This window comes from Polyodon spathula, chromosome 32 (assembly GCF_017654505.1).
Source record: "Polyodon spathula isolate WHYD16114869_AA chromosome 32, ASM1765450v1, whole genome shotgun sequence".
Classification (NCBI taxonomy): Eukaryota; Metazoa; Chordata; class Actinopteri; order Acipenseriformes; family Polyodontidae; genus Polyodon; species Polyodon spathula.
In genome coordinates this window covers 1919909-1937263 of record NC_054565.1, presented here as the reverse complement: position 1 = coordinate 1937263, position 17355 = coordinate 1919909, and the positions used below count along the sequence as shown (strand labels likewise).

Below are 17355 nucleotides of genomic sequence, written 5' to 3'. Positions count from 1 at the left end.
TACTTGGAGAAAAGATCCTCGAGCAGGTTCGGAAGCATTTAAACTAGAAAGGAAGGGGGGAGAAATCAACAAAAAAACAGAAGGGTGACCGCATCAAAACAAGAACAACAACTCAGGTAAGACAACCATTTAAATGTATTTATCTAAATGCTAGAAGTATCAGAAACAAAATTCTAGAACTTGAAGCTACTGCACTAACAGGTAACTATGATGTGATAGGTGTTACAGAAACGTGGTTATCTGAGAGTGATGGGGACGAATATAATATTTGTGGGTATACACTGTATAGGAAAGACAGGCAGGGCAGAAGAGGAGGAGGGGTAGCGCTATACATAAGAAAACAGTCTTGAAGCCCAGGTGTTAAACCTGGACAAAGAAAATAAAGCCGAATCAATATGGGTCAGAATAACAGACAAAAATTCAAAGGGCATAATAATAGGAGCATGCTATAGACCGCCAGATTCAGACGGTGAGCACAATAATCTGTTATACAATGACATTAGAAATGCGTGTAGCAAAGGAGAAGCCATACTAATGGGGGATTTCAACTTCCCCCAAATAAAATGGGAAAACCCGGTGGGTAGCGCGAAGGATGAAATAGAAATGGTGGAAATGACAAATGACTGCTTCCTAACACAATTTGTGAAGGCACCAACTAGAGGGGAGGCATGCCTTGATTTAGTCTTTTCAAATAACGAAGACAGAATAACTAAAACAGAGGTCAGAGAACCACTGGCAAACTCAGACCACAACATGGTCTCATTTGAAGTGTTTTTTAAATCCTCAAAAGTAATGACTAAAGCTAAGGTTTACAATTTTAGAAAAGCAAACTATGAAGGTATGAAACAGAGACTAACAGAAGTAGATTGGAGTAAAATAGAGAAAACACCCACAGAAGAAGGATGGTTGTTCTTCAAAAATGTAGTACTAGAGGCGCAAAACAATTATATCCCTAAAGTAGACAAATCTAAATGTAAAACTAAATTGCCAAAATGGTTTAATAGATCAATTAAAAAAATATTCAGCGAAAAAAGACACTTTACAGAGCATTAAAAAAGGACCAAAAAGAAAGTACACAGAAAGAGTACACAGAACTGCAAATGCAAGTCAAAAAGGAAGTTAGAAAGGCCAAGAGAGAAATAGAAATGAACATTGCTAAGGGAGCTAAAACCAATTCCAAAATGTTTTTCCAATATTACAACAGCAAGAGAACATTCAAAGAGGAGATTAAATGTTTAAGAGATACAAATGGCAAAATCGTAGAGGAAAGAAAAAAAATAGCAAATATGTTAAATGATTACTTTTCACAAGTTTTTACAAAGGAAGATACTGACAACATGCCCCACATGTCATCCAGTTCCTATCCAGTTTTAAATAACTTTAGCATAACTGAGGCAGAAGTGTTAAAGGGACTAGGAGCTCTTAAAATAAACAAATCCCCTGGGCAGGATGAGATCCTCCCAGTAGTACTCAAAGAAATGAAAGAAGTAATTTACAAACCGCTAACCAAGATCATGCAGCAGTCTCTTGACACAGGGGTGGTACCGACAGACTGGAAAATTGCAAACGTAATACCGATCCACAAAAAGGGAAAACAAAACTGAACCAGGTAACTACAGACCAGTAAGCCTGACTTCTATTATATGCAAACTTATGGAAACTATAATAAGATCCAAAATGGAAAATTACCTATATGGTAACAGGGTACTGGGAGACAGTCAACATGGTTTTAGGAAAGGGAGATCGTGCCTAACTAACTTGCTTGATTTTTTTGAGGATGCAACATCGATAATGGATAATTGCAAAGCATATGACATGGTTTATTTAGATTTCCAGAAAGCTTTTGACAAAGTCCCGCACAAAAGATTAATTCTCAAACTGAACGCAGTTGGGATTCAAGGAAACACATGTACATGGATTAGGGAGTGGTTAACATGTAGAAAACAGAAAGTACTGATTAGAGGAAAAACCTCAGAATGGAGTGTGGTAACCAGCGGTGTACCACAGGGATCAGTATTAGGTCCTCTGCTATTCCTAATCTACATTAATGATTTAGATTCTGGTATAGTAAGCAAACTTGTTAAATTTGCAGACGACACAAAAATAGGAGGAGTGGCAAACACTGTTGCAGCAGCAAAGGTCATTCAAAATGATCTAGACAAGATTCAGAACTGGGCAGATACATGGCAAATGACATTTAATAGAGAAAAGTGTAAGGTACTGCACGCAGGAAATAAAAATGTACATTATAAATATCATATGGGAGATATTGAAATTGGAGAAGGAATCTATGAAAAAGACCTAGGAGTTTTTGTTGACTCAGAAATGTCTTCATCTAGGCAATGTGGGGAAGCTATAAAAAAGGCTAACAAGATGCTCGGATACATTGTGAAAAGTGTTGAATTTAAATCAAGGGAAGTAATGTTAAAACTGTACAATGCACTTGTAAGACCTCATCTTGAATATTGTGTGCAGTTCTGGTCACCTCGCTATAAAAAAAGATATTGCTGCTCTAGAAAGAGTGCAAAGAAGAGCGACCAGAATTATTCCGGGCTTAAAAGGCATGTCATATGCAGACAGGCTAAAAGAATTGAATCTGTTCAGTCTTGAACAAAGAAGACTACGTGGCGACCTAATTCAAGCATTCAAAATTCTAAAAGGTATTGACAGTGTCGACGCAAGGGACTTTTTCAGCCTGAAAAAAGAAACAAGGACCAGGGGTCACAAATGGAGATTAGAAAAAGGGGCATTCAGAACAGAAAATAGGAGACACTTTTTTACACAGAGAATTGTGGTCGGGAATCAACTCCCCAGTAATGTTGTTGAAGCTGACACCCTGGGATCCTTCAAGAAGCTGCTTGATGAGATTTTGGGATCAATAAGCTACTAACAACCAAACGAGCAAGATGGGCCGAATGGCCTCCTCTAGTTTGTAAACTTTCTTATGTTCTTATGTTCTTAAAGGAAGAATAAGCAGCTGTGACTTCAATGTCTAGGACAGTCCATGTCAGAATGTGGAGGAGGGGGTGGGGGGGTGGGGGTGGGTGTAATTGTGGAAAAGCATGGACAGTTGAAAAGCATGGACAGTTGAAAAGCATGGACAGTTGACTTGACAGTTGACAGTTGAGACGAGTCCCAAAGAGCTTTGAGTGAAGATACTGAATGGTGTCATTTTGAAATTGAAATTTGAAATGGACTGAACCATGCCATTCCAGCACTTTAAACAGCAAACCAGTTCTTTTCAAACTGTTCACGTGGACTCTCTACAGTACGAAAAGCTGCCCTGTCAAGAAAAAAACAAAACAAAATATGTGTATATAACACAGTGAAGCATAGATACTGAGGAGATTTAACATGGTCCCATTCTACACACAGGGGCAGGGAGGACTTGCATCAACAAGATGAATTACTGTGTGAGCAAAAACCTGATGGAAGTGGATTGAAATCAATTAGATTAATCACTGATTTGAATCATTAAACTACTGTAACTCTACAGTCTGTTTCCTTTCACCTAGTGCAGTGGGTGGGATCATAGAGACCTGACACAAAAAGCAAACCCACTGTCTCCTAACCTACCTTTCACACAGTCAATAACCCCACTGATAAACTTCATAAACCTTGAACGAAAGGAAACTGTTGAATAAGTTGCTATAAATACTGTAATAGAGACCCTATACTGTAGTTAGGAATGAGAAGCTTTGCTAATTCGTATGTTTATTCAGCTGTTTTTGAATGCAAGTTATTAACAGGAGGAAGGATTGAGTACTAAAGCTACCTCTATTCAAAAATGGAATGGCCTTCCCTTCTATGTGAAAAAACATATTTTACAATATGGGTCCCCCTTATAAAAGATTACTACAGTAAATCCTGGCAGAGATGCAGCTGGTATATATTGCTGAATGCATTTTATTTGCATACCAAACTGTTGTTCGAGGGACAGCTCCTAACACTGAAGTGTGGGCAGCATATGGCAGGTGCTTCAAGCCACTGTGTTTAGATCATTAAACACTGACTCCAGTGAGTTTGTTCAGTTAGGTCAGTGCTGGTTCCTTTGCCCCAGCGCAGCGTGAATGTGACTGTCACATGCAGGTAGAGTTCACCTGTCACACAGAGCCCTGGCACTGCTCTCAGGAATGTTCCACTGAGACCTTCACTCACAGGGACCGCTGCTAGCTGCACTCATACCAACAGCAAAGAGAGGCTGTGTAATACCAGACCCAGCAGCTGCAACACTGACAGCGTATTATCACCACACCCTGGTGAAACACATTGGGAGTATCAGATTGTGGGCTGTAGGGACGTGACTCTGTCTGTACATCCGTCCTGCTGTCTGTCACAATTACATTGTTACATGTATCTTGAGATCACAAGTTATTCCACATACTTCAAATCAGTCATTTTATTATACCCTGATACTAACATCTCATTTGCTTACCTAATGAAGGTCTTAAATACCACTTATCCAATTTCAATGAACTGTTCCTTGCTAGTGTATTTCCTAATCTGCACTATATTATACATTATAGGTCATGGGCATCAACTTTTCATCATATAGTTTGCTCAAATCCTTTTCTATTGTTTACTTGCTTCAGAAAATCTGGTTGAACTCCAGTCTGTGTTGATAAGCCTGTGCCAATACACTGGTATAGGTGCTCAGGAGCTGCTCTTGAGTTCTAGCTGACTGTTATTACCATGAAGGTTTATCACAGTCTGCAATGACTCCTGGGACCTGACAGACACTGAGGTGCTGCTCTGACTCCATGGGCCTGGCAGCTCCAGTGCATGACGCCCTCAGAGCCACAGCCTGATTTGGACAGGGAAGCGGACGACCTGCGCTTTTAGGAGAACGAGCCGGCTCTGCGGGAGTGTGCCTCGGAAGGATGGGCACAATATGACTGCAGAAACAACAAGGATGAGGGGGGTCATGTGTTCATGTAGACTGCAGTAACGCACTATCACTACGGGGTCATGTGTTCATGTAGACTGCAGTAACACACTATCACTATGGGGTCATGTGTTCAGGTAGTCTGCAGTAACACACTATCACTATGGGGTCATGTGTTCATGTAGTCTGCAGTAACACACTATCACTATGGGGTCATGTGTTCATGTAGACTGCAGTAACACACTATCACTATGGGGTCATGTGTTCATGTAGACTGCAGTAACACACTATCACTATGGGGTCATGTGTTCAGGTAGTCTGCAGTAACACACAATGTTGTGTTATGGAGAAGTATTGCAGATCGTGGTCTCTATATTGAGTGTGACTCAACATTGGTGTCAACAGGAGAAAAAAAAACCACAAGGTTGTACTGTCTAGTGCGGTAGCATGGTCTGTGTAGGTGGTAAAAGTTCACAGTTCAAACAAACAGGCTTTGAATTATGGTTCTTCCAACACACAAAACACTTAACTTCAGTTACTTACTACACCCTAGCTAACAACAGGAAAGTTGTAATTATCAGTTACTGGTTTTTCCCTGTCTCCTGTCTCCTGTCTCTGCGATTATACACTGAACAAGAATATAAACGCAACATGTAAAGTGTTGGTCCCATGTTTCATGAGCTGAAATAAAAGATCCCAGAAATTTTCCATACGCACAAAAAGCTTATTTCTCTCAAATTTTGTGCACAAATTTGTTTACATCCCTGTTAGTGAGCATTTCTCATTTGCCAAGATAATCCATACACCTGACAGGTGTGCCACATCAAGAAGCTGGTTAAACAGCATGATCATTACACAGGTGCACCTTGTGCTGGGGACAAAAAGGCCACTCTAAAATGTGCAGACAGATTTCTCAAGTTCTGAGGTTGTGTGGAATTGGCATGCTGACTGCAGGAATGTCCACCAGAGCTGTTGCCAGAGAATTTCTCTACCATAAGCCGCCTCCAATGTCGTTTTAGAGAATTTGGCAGTACGTCTAATTGGCCTCACAACCGCAGACCACGTGTAACCACGCCAGCTCAGGACCGCCACATCCGTCTTCTTCACCTGCGGGATCGTCTGAGACCAGCCACTCGGACAGCTGATGAAACTGTGGGTTTGCACACCGAAGAATTTCTGCACAAACTGTCAGAACCATCTCAGGGAAGCTCATCTGCGTGCTTGTCATCCTCACCAGGGGCTTGACCTGACTGCAGTTCGGCGTCGTAACCGACCTCAGTGGGCAAATGCTCACCTTCGATGGCCACTGGCACGCTGGAGAAGTGTGCTCTTCATGGATGAATGCCGGTTTCAACTGTACTGGGCAAATGGCAGACAGCGTGTACGGCGTGGTGTGGGCGAGCGGTTTGTGAACAGCATGCCCCATGGTGGCGGTGGGGTTATGGTGTGGGCAGGCATAAGCTACGGATAACAAACACAATTGCATTTTATCGATGGCAATTTGAATTCACAGAGATACCGTGACGAGATCCTGAGGCCCATCATCGTGCCATTCATCCACCACCATCACCGACCAACATGCATTTCTGTATTCCCAGTCATGTGAAATCCATAGATTAGGGCCTAATGAATTTATTTCAATTGACTGATTTCCTTATATGAACTGTAACTCAGTAAAATCTTTGAAATTGTTGCATGTTGCGTTTATATTTTTGTTCTGGTTTGATCACGTCAACTCTGTCATTATATAGTGAAGTGCACAAAAGCAATTATTCTGCTGGAGCTCTCCTCAGTGAGCACCCATGTGAGTCAATTTGCCATCACAATTGAAATAAAGAAACTGCTGCTTGCTGTTGTGCTGTATTGCTGCTTTCCACAAAGCTGTCAGCTTGTCTTAGCCTGTGTGCAGAGCAGCTCCAAACACAAAGCCAGGCAGCTCTTCTGCTGTTTCGATTGATTCTGCTGACCGTGACCTGGACACCATCACTAAAACCTGCACACCAGGGGAAAAGGTGTGGATTTACCAGAGGATGAAGACAGTGTGGGAGTGAGTATGTGGGTGGCTGGGCTTACTGTGACTGCACTATCACAGGTTTGTTTCTGGACATTTTACTATTACGTTCATCTGGGGTCTACATGAAGTTTCTGGATTACAGAATAGGTCTCTTCATCGGGACAAATGTACTTTAAGAAGAAACAAAGGCATTTTGCATGGACGATAGCAGAAAAGCGTGCTGTTCCAACGGTAACAGTATACCACTACCTGATAGTTTGCATACATATTGTGTCTCCCTTTGGTCCAATAAAGATGCGCTGTATTGGGCTCGTTGAGTGCCTCAGAGGGGAAGCCGGCCCCAGGGGTGGGGGTGGGGTTCAGGGGGGTGGTGGGTAGGACAGAGGCCGGGGTCAGGTCCACGTCAGGGGCAACTATCACACAGTAGAACCATCATCAAAAATGCACTACACAACACCTTAAAATCAAGATTAATGTTGAACTTTACGTGGAATAAAGATGTTCCAAGATAGTGTTTTACTTAGTGTAAAAGATGACATACATATAAAAGAGAAAAACTGAGTTTTCATTTAGTTTAATCATAGCATTGCCTGAGGAATGAACAGAACAATTACTGAACAGCCCGTGTACAATGGAGTCTGAACTACCCATACAATCTCTCATTAAACACAGTCTGAACTACCAACACAATCTCTCATTAAACACAGTCTGAACTACCAACACAATCTCTCATTAAACACAGTCTGAACTACCAACACAATCTCTCATTAAACACAGTCTGAACTACCAATACAATCTCTCATTAAACACAGTCTAAACTACCAACACAATCTCTCATTAAACACAGTCTGAACTACCAACACAATCTCTCATTAAACACAGTCTAAACACAGTCTAAACTACCAACACAATCTCTCATTAAACACAGTCTAAACTACCAACACAATCTCTCATTAAACACAGTCTGAACTACCAACACAATCTCTCATTAAACACAGTCTAAACTACCAATACAATCTCTCATTAAACACAGTCTGAACTACCAATACAATCTCTCATTAAATACCACTCTAAAAAGCCTCCCAACTCACCATGTTTCTACCTTCAGCTAAAGCCTTTCTCTGCTGAATCTATATATGAATGGAGCAATATTACTGAACTGTCCGCATCTCGCTTTGTTGTTGTTGAAAGATGCTGTGATTGGCTCTCTGCAGTTGCAGGTCCAAGATTGGTTGCTTTTGTCAATACAAAGTATTGATTGGCTGGTTTTGATGGATAATAAAATTAATTTTGACCAATTACGTCTTTGTTTAGTATTTACTGTCCAATAGATGTTTACTACACTTAAAAATACAGCGTCAAAAAGAAAAAAGCCACCACTTGCGTCGATTGATTTTAAATTTGATTCTGAGTTGGCGTTGAGACGTTCCAGCGGGCATCTACTGTCTATTAGAGCCCGCTAGAACTAGAAGCTGATTGGCCGACGGTACTGAACCGTTTTCTAATGCCAATAAATTAACCAATCAAAAATTGTAATGAATTGACGCCCTCATTTCAATAGCGTCCAGGGTGAGGGGTCAGTGGCTGCAGTAAGGTCTAGCAGATGCAGTAAGGCAGGGTCGCAGTGTCACAGGGTCTCTCAGTGGCTCAGGGCGCACAGTTGGAAGGGCTGGGGACTGGAGGTGATTCCAGGGGTGGGGGTGAGGTCCAGTTGCTCAGGGCTGACCTCCTGGGGCGGGCGGAAGTGAAACTTCTGCAGGAGCATGGTGAAGAAGAGGAAGAGCTCCATCTTGGCAAGGGTCTCTCCAAGACACACCCTCCGACCTGGGGGGGGGTTAGAGGATTACTGACTCATACTGCAACACTCACACACTGCATCACACACAGAGACTTCAGGATTAGTAAAGTAGCTGTAGGCCAGTAACATACTGTTTTGTATCCTGAAATGGAAAACATGTTTTCATCTGAATCTGAAGGCTTCGTAGCGATTGTTACCTGTTCTATATTCCATTAGGAAACTGGTTGCTTGTTGCACCTCTATTGATAGCAGTTCCCTTTGCTGTTAAAATGCCGGGGTGGAGGAGGGTTAGCCCCAGTCCTGTCTAACCTGGCCCCTTCTCTCTGACACACTGACCTGCTGAGAAGGGCATGAAGGCGTCTCTCTTGACAAACTTGCCCTGCGCGTCCAGGAAGTGGTTGGGGTTGAACTGGTGAGGGGTCTCCCACTGTGTCTTATCAGAGAGCACGGAGGAGAGCAGCGGGATCACCGGGGTACCCTGGGGGACACACAGAAATAAGCGGCAACCTTGCTTTTGTCAAAAGCTCATTCCAGAAGGAGTAATACTCTAGGAATGAAACCACTGTACTTATGAATTAGCCTCTTCAAAATGCAGAACACACTGCCTCCCCTATCTATCTCCAGTCTATCTAACCCTAACCCTCTCCTATCTAACTCCAATCTATCTAACCCTAACCCTCCCCTATCTATCTCCAATCTATCTAACCCTAACCCTCCCCTATCTAACTCCACCCTTGAAGCTATCACTTTGTCAACTTTACAAACAAATAAAGGACAGGGGGTGGGGGGGGGTGAAGATGGGAATGACAGAGGGTTATGTTTAGCTCTTCACTAATTCACCGTTTTCAATATTTCATGATTTTCTGATGTGCAAGTCAGATAGCGAAATAAAGAGGGTTGAATGTTTGAAGTTGGACATTAAGGAACCAATGCCCTCAAACAGTCCTTGTTTGTTTGTTAGTCTGTATGTTTTCCATTTGAACAGGAATTTGCATGTTGAAGCTGTAGACAGGACCACTCCTATAAGCTCTGTCTCTGTCTCACCTTGGGTATCCTGTACCCCCGGAAGGTGGTGTCCCCTGTGGTCTCGTGCAGCAGGTTCATGGGCACCACGTTGCCCACTCTCTGGATCTCATGCAGCACGGCATCCATGTAGGGCATGCTCTTCCTGTCTTCGGCCTGCGGGGGGCGTTCCCTCCCAATCACACTCTCAATCTCCTCCTGAACTTTGTCTATTAACAGGGAGCATTCACAAACACACTGCAATTGTTGATATGAACAGGTTTATCTGATTGAGAGCACCTAGGACTGAATAGCAAGCAGGGGGTGTTCAGTTCAGGATTTAGGTGTTTATTCTCTCTCTCTCTCAAGAAAAACATGTTTCCCTCCTGAAAGTGGGGGTACCCCCTCACTTACCCTGAATGTGGGGGTACTTCATCATGAGCAGCAGCCCCCAGCGCAGGGTGGTAGAGGTGGTCTCAGTCCCTGCAGCGAACAGGTTCCCAGATGTGATGGCCATGTTATCCTCGTGGAAATACTTGTTGGAGTTTCTGGACTCCTGCAAAACAATGAAGGGCATCAGTGACAACTCCTTTCCAAGGTGATCCATCAACAGCTTCAAACATTCAGTGATAAACTGTGCAGGTAAATCTACAACTACAACAGCACCTTCACAAAACTACTGTTAGAAACACAGGCCAAAACAGTTGGGGAATGAAAAGCTTAATCCTACACACGAAAAGAAAGAAAAAAACCTACCTACACTAATAAAATAAATCTACACAGGTCTAAACATTGCTACTGCCCTCCTATAACCCTAACCTTATACTAATACAATGAATACACACAGGTCTAAACAGTGCTACTGCCCTCCTATAACCCTAACCTTATACTAATACAATGAATACACACAGGTCTAAACAGTGCTACTGCCCTCCTCTAACCCTAACCCTAACCCTACACTAATACAATGAATACACACAGGTCTAAACAGTGCTACTGCCCTCCTCTAACCCTAACTCTAACCCTACACTAATACAATGATAAGTTTTGAGATAAACCTTAAAGCCCTTTTCACAGTGGAGCAGTTCTCCGGTCATTCCTTCAGAATCGTAGCAGCTTCTTGCCACAGAGTTCCAGGCTCCCTTATGAAATGGTTAGGTTGTTGGTCGTTCAGTGCTTACCAAGTTTACATTCAAACAAATATTACGGATCCTAAAAATGCTTTTACAAAAATGTGCTCTTAAGCGTTAGTAGCCTGCCCGGAGGAAGGGCAGTCAGACCAGCCACAGATTCTCAGAGGTTTATTTCCCAAAAATGGGTTTTGTTTTCCTCTCCTGTGTGCTGATGATCATTTGTTAAAGGTTGGCTAAACCTTCAAGTGGGCTATATTCAATACTAATCATGGCATTGAGACCAGCTTGTTCTTTTTGGGGGTCTCCGCCTCATCCATTCGGCCAGGCAGCGAGCCCTCAAACCAAGTTAGGTTTGATGCCAAATGAAAGTGTATATACAACATAATTCTCTGTAAAATCACATAGTCTGCATTCTCCACAATAGTTGTACTAAAACATTTTGTGAATTAACTGTCTATTACCAAGCAACAGACAAAAAGAAACAAACTATAGGAGGGGCATAAAAATGATGTGATGAAAAAAAGATCTTTTAATAGCACTCCCCATTAGGCCACAGTGTTGGTCCCTTGCCAGTCCCTGATATCGAGGCTCTGCTGTGCTGATATTACCTCTTCTCTCTGCCTGGAGATGAACGTGTCGATGAAGCTCCTCAGGTCATTGCTGTCCACAGTGTCTTTAAGATCCTTATATATGTTTCTAAAGTACCCCTGGAACATTGTTCCGTTTGTATGAACCTTCTTGTGATCAGACAGGAAGAAGCCCAGGAAAGGAAACATGTTATACAGCTGAAAGACAAGGAGGAAGAAGAGGGGGAGTTTAATGGTGGAAATGGCTGTAATGATCCTCGATTAAAGGATTACTGTATTACTCTACACAATGTCACATTGAAAAAAACAAAAGATCTATATTTATTATGTGTGCGTGAATAAATTAATAGACTTGTTCATACACAAAGAATTTCTGCATGCATAATTAAATCATTTCTAATTTGTTCGACAGAGATGGACATCAGATACAACCTGCACATTAATTGAACGCAGCTGTTTTCTATTCACAAAATTAAATGAATTAACTCTTGATGCTTTAATTGCCACATGAGTACAATCCATAGCACTTGGATTGGGGAACCCAGCAATTGAATGGAAATCCCTTTTTACTTCAGCCTGCATTTGTTCCCTGTATTGAAATTGAATTGAGTGAAATGACCGAGTCCCAAACCCCAGGCATCAATGTGCTAAAAGAGGCTCATGAAATGCCAGCTATGTCTCCGATCAGCCAAAAAGCCAATAGTAGCCAGAATCTGAATACGTGCAGCAATATGCTCATCTGATCTGACTCCAGCTTTATAAATCAGACCTGAATGCAGCAGACGCTAAAAGAGCAAATCTAATTGAGCAGGTCTAATCACTACACTGTACCTGTGTCTTGGGGCTCACACCCAGCCTGACGGCCTCGTTCACAATTCTTTGCAGATTCAGGAACTGTGCGTCGCTGTAGTCGAAGCGGTCTCCGAACACGATGGAGCAGATGATGTTGGAGACAGCAGAGTTGATGATGATTTGGGGGTCAAAGGGTTTTCCTTAGAGTGGGGGAACAAGAAAAGCCACCCATAACTTCAAACACTTAATAAGAATCATAAGATAAAACTATGGAGGGCAATAGCTGAAAAGTTACAGTTTTATTTTAAAATAAGAAAAGTCACAACAGAAAATAGCAGAGCAGAATGTGAACCTACTTTCTATGCAATGATTTTAAATAACAAACTACTAACTGGAGATGTGCTAACCAGAAGGAAGTGTCTCAGAAGCGGTGGATATGAAACACAGACCGGACACCGATTTGTCAAAACAGGCTTGGGGAGGACAGCTGCAGAATCTTATGCAAATTATATATATTTATAATTATATATATATATATATATATATATATATATATATATATATATATATATATATATATATATATATATATAATATATATATATATATATATATATATATATATATATATATATATATATATTGTATTAATGTTTAAAGTCTTAAGTATACAAAAGTAATTAGAGAATAAATAATACAGAATCACTACAACAATTCAACATCTTACACTCTGATGTGAAAGTGTTAAATACCATCGCTCGCCTTCCTCCTCCCTGCATAAAAACTGTGCACCCAATCACAGCATCTGCAGCCTCTCAGTTTACATCCAATCATAGAAGTCTCTCAGTTTGTATCCAATCACAGCAGACTTGGTTGAAAAAAATTATGAGGATGGAACACATTAACTAGAGACAGTTAAAAATGAAGCGATCACTTTTTTAAATTTGTAAGTGCTATATGCTGTCTCTAAGATATACATATCAATTTTAATAGAACACTACTGGAAAAAACAAATTGGCTTTGTGTTTTTTGGGCCCAGGTTCATTGCACCTCTTAAACTTCCACCTCTTAAACTTGCCCCCAAAGAAATAAAAAAATTCTCTACTCCTCTTTGCCCTCCCAGTGTACATAATATAATTACAGCACTGTCTGGGTCTGGTCTGTGTTTTGTGTCCATTGAGGGTCAACCCTTTGTTATCTCTGCTCTTGGTTTGGTCGTCACCTTTGTGGGATTGGAAGACCTCCACCAGTCTCTGGGACTCCTCGATGATCCGGTCCTCAATGGTCTTCTTCCCCATCCCAAAGTCCCGCAGAGTGGAGAGGGTGAATCGACGCATCACCTTCCAGGACTCCCCCTTACCGAAGATAATACCTGCGGGAATTATGAACACATCACCATTGCTACAGTGATACACCATGAAACCAGCCTGAAACTCAGACTCATTCCAGTATCAACCTGGAGCTGACTGCAGCCTCGTCCAAGACTACAGTATGTAATTTTATTACACAGCGATCAATGATCACCTATCATACATACTAGACTACTGGTCCCTCTGCAACATTCTGCCTGTAGTGGATGTAGAAACACAGCAGAAAGAACCACCACATAAAACAACGAGGTACTTCCTACATCCTCTAGGGGAAGGGTGTTGCAAGGAGACAGGTTAATGGTTAATGAACCAGCCATTCCTGCTGCTGTTCAAGATGAAGGGACTCTGGAGGCACGTCTCTCTTACCATTCCCGCCTTTAGAGCCAGTGTTTGTGGTGTGCGTCTGGCCTCTCCCTGAGAAGTCATCTGCTTGGGTTACTAGAGCCTCCTTGACCGCCTCATAGCCTGTCAAAACCACGTACTTCTTGGGACCCATGTGGAAGGTGAACACATTGCCGTACGTCTCTGAGAGCTGGAGAGAGAAGAGGAGGAGAGATGACTCTCAAAGCATTAGCAGGGAAGTTTGTCTACTTGTTAGAACTTCGAATTAAGTGGCAAGATCTGCTCATTACAGTCGCATCAGCACAGTTTTAAAAGATGTGTGCCGTGCACTACCAACATGTCTGAGTATTGCATTATACCTCTACTGTACTATTACAAGCTCTGTACATTACATCAACTATACAAGCATTGCCAGGGTATTATAACTGAACTGTATTATTACAAGCTCTGTACTGAAATTACATTGCCAGGGTATTATAACTGAACTGTATTATTACAAGCTCTGTACATTACATTAACTATACAAGGCCAGGGTATTATAACTGAACTGTATTATTACAAGCTCTGTACATTACATTAACTATACAAGCATTGCCAGGGTATTATAACTGAACTGTATTATTACAAGCTCTGTACATTACATTAACTATACAAGCATTGCCAGGGTATTATAACTGAACTGTATTATTACAAGCTCTGTACATTACATTAACTATACAAGCATTGCCAGGGTATTATAACTGAACTGTATTATTACAAGCTCTGTACACTATACAAGCACATTAACTATACAAGCATTACATTAACTATACAAGCATTGCCAGGGTATTATAACTGAACTGTATTATTACAAGCTCTGTACATTACATTAACTATACAAGCATTGCCAGGGTATTATAACTGAACTGTATTATTACAAGCTCTGTACATTACATTAACTATACAAGCATTGCCAGGGTATTATAACTGAACTGTATTATTACAAGCTCTGTACATTACATTAACTATACAAGCATTGCCAGGGTATTATAACTGAACTGTATTATTACAAGCTCTGTACATTACATTAACTATACAAGCATTGCCAGGGTATTATAACTGAACTGTATTATTACAAGCTCTGTACATTACATTAACTATACAAGCATTGCCAGGGTATTATAACTGAACTGTATTATTACAAGCTCTGTACATTACATTAACTATACAAGCATTGCCAGGGTATTATAACTCAAGTGTGTAATTTTGTTATTTGACAAGTCATACCTGTGTTTTTTTTTTTTTTTTTTTTTTTTTAAACTATAGTAAATAATGAATACCGGTGTTTTTTTTTTGTTTTTTTAAACTATAGTAAATAATGAATAATTTTTGTTTTCTACACAATTCAGAATTAAAGAATATTTGCCAATGCATTTAGCAGTTTATATATATATTCTCTGTTTTGCTATGACTAACTTAGAAAATTACTGTATTCTCTAATTTTCCCCTTACTTGAATTTGATCTGATTGTACCTTCATATCTGCTCTTACCTGTATTGTGAAACTCTGTAATGTGATATTTTGTAATGTGATACTTTGTACTGTGATATTTTGTAACAATTGTAAGTCACCCTGGATAAGGAACATCTGCTAAGAAATAAATAAATAAATAATATTATTATTAACAACAACAGCAGCCTATGCTTTCACTGTACTTCACTACACATGTCTATGTTTTTACCATTGTAACAGTGGTATGAAGGAATTGCTATATTACACATTCATATTTCAGATCAGATTTAGGCAGGATTTTCCTCCTCCTGCCTGCATGTTATATTTATTGTCAGATGTCATTAAGACAGCTGATTTCACTGCTGAGCAGCTGCACAAAACACTTCTTCAAATACAATACCAATCCCCCTCTAAATGAAGGCCAATACAATATTATTCAAGAAATACTAAAAGAAAAGCAAACCCAGCACCAAACCCGTCCATGCATGTGCTTTTTGTCAGACTGTATGTTCTGCATTTTTCATTGTTCATTTACAGTAGGGAGGGAGAGTCAGGGATCGATTGTTTTTAACACAGTGCTGTAGTTAATTGCTAAGGGAACCAGAGTCAGATGCCTAAAATACTTCTAAAATATCTAAACTTAATGCCAATAAAATAGACGTGTTTCTCGTTCTACAGCCCTGATGTTAAATCTGTAAAAACCTACCCACAATACCCACTTAAATCCTGATCTTAACGCCCTGCCTGGTCCACAGCGCCACTCACCTTACTCAGCGTTTTGTACGGCCGGTGCAGGTCCAGAATGTTCAGGTTCCCAATAACAGGTAGAGCCGGCGGGCCGGGGGGGAAGCTGTAATTAGACGACTTGGAGGATTTCGAGTAAAAGTATAAAAATATAAAACCAGTTAAAACTAAAGCCAGAGACACCGTGGAGGTGTGTGCTAGGAGCAGGCTAATCACAGACATGTTTGTCAGGAACACAGACACCTCGGCTCTCTGTTAATTAGCTCAGAGTTCAGAATAACGCTCCTGGGTTTGGGCAGTGTTTAAATAGAGCGGCACACACAGTGGGCGTGGCTTCAGAAGGACTTCATCAGGTTCATGCTGAGCAAGGTAAAGGTTGTTGATTTTTTGGAATGGTTTGCAGAATGTTGAATAAGCAGGTAAGATTTTTTGCTGTTGATGTTCTGCTTTACTTTTCAAAACCTTATCACATGGAGCAGGATATTATTATATACCTAATTCATATAGGAATAATGTGTTGGTAAATACCATATTCATAAAATGAAATGTTTAGAAAATACAGCACATTTTATTATGTTTAAAAAAGAAATGGAGAGATACATCGACACCATCAATTGCTTAGAAAAAAAAGCAAAAAATACATGATCCCTTTAATGTATTCACAATGTAATACAGTTCAGTTATAATACCCTGGCAATGCTTGTATAGTTAATGTAATGTACAGAGCTTGTAATAATACAGTTCAGTTATAATACCCTGGCAATGCTTGTATAGTTAATGTAATGTACAGAGCTTGTAATAATACAGTTCAGTTATAATACCCTGGCAATGCTTGTATAGTTAATGTAATGTACAGAGCTTGTAATAATACAGTTCAGTTATAATACCCTGGCAATGCTTGTATAGTTAATGTAATGTACAGAGCTTGTAATAATACAGTTCAGTTATAATACCCTGGCAATGCTTGTATAGTTATTGTAATGTACAGAGCTTGTAATAATACAGTTCAGTTATAATACCCTGGCAATGCTTGTATAGTTAATGTAATGTACAGAGCTTTGTTATCCAAAGAGATGGGAATCCTCTTATTATTGTATACTATGTGCTTATGTTTTCTTAAGCAATAAAGTTTTTTAAAAGTTTCCATGCGCTACTTTGCATTTTGCCAAAACTAATACACCTTCGGTGTGTTAAATA

The 17355-nt window shown here is 40.5% G+C and overlaps 1 protein-coding gene across 1 annotated transcript; it reads right to left on the bottom strand.

Moving 5' to 3' along the window:
• Positions 1-8299: 8299 nt before the first annotated feature.
• LOC121303429 (cytochrome P450 2K1-like) lies at positions 8300-16482 on the bottom strand. The gene is made up of 9 exons (XM_041234133.1): positions 16180-16482; positions 13948-14113; positions 13434-13583; positions 12251-12411; positions 11441-11617; positions 10114-10255; positions 9742-9929; positions 9034-9175; positions 8300-8723 (listed from the first exon to the last, which is right to left on the bottom strand). The coding sequence occupies exons 1-9, from the start codon at positions 16378-16380 to the stop codon at positions 8539-8541; spliced, it is 1512 nt and encodes a 503-aa protein (XP_041090067.1). The 5' UTR covers positions 16381-16482; the 3' UTR covers positions 8300-8538.
• Between the last annotated feature and the right edge of the window lie 873 nt (positions 16483-17355).

Coding starts and splice junctions, on each gene's coding strand:
- LOC121303429 (XM_041234133.1), bottom strand. CDS start 16,380: ATGTCTGTGATTAGCCTGCTCCTAGCACACACCTCCACGGTGTCTCTG. Junction 13,584..13,947: donor TGGCTCTAAAGGCGGGAATG/GTAAGAGAGACG, acceptor TAATTCCCGCAG/GTATTATCTTCGGTAAGGGG. Junction 12,412..13,433: donor GGTCTTCCAATCCCACAAAG/GTGACGACCAAA, acceptor CCCCACTCTAAG/GAAAACCCTTTGACCCCCAA.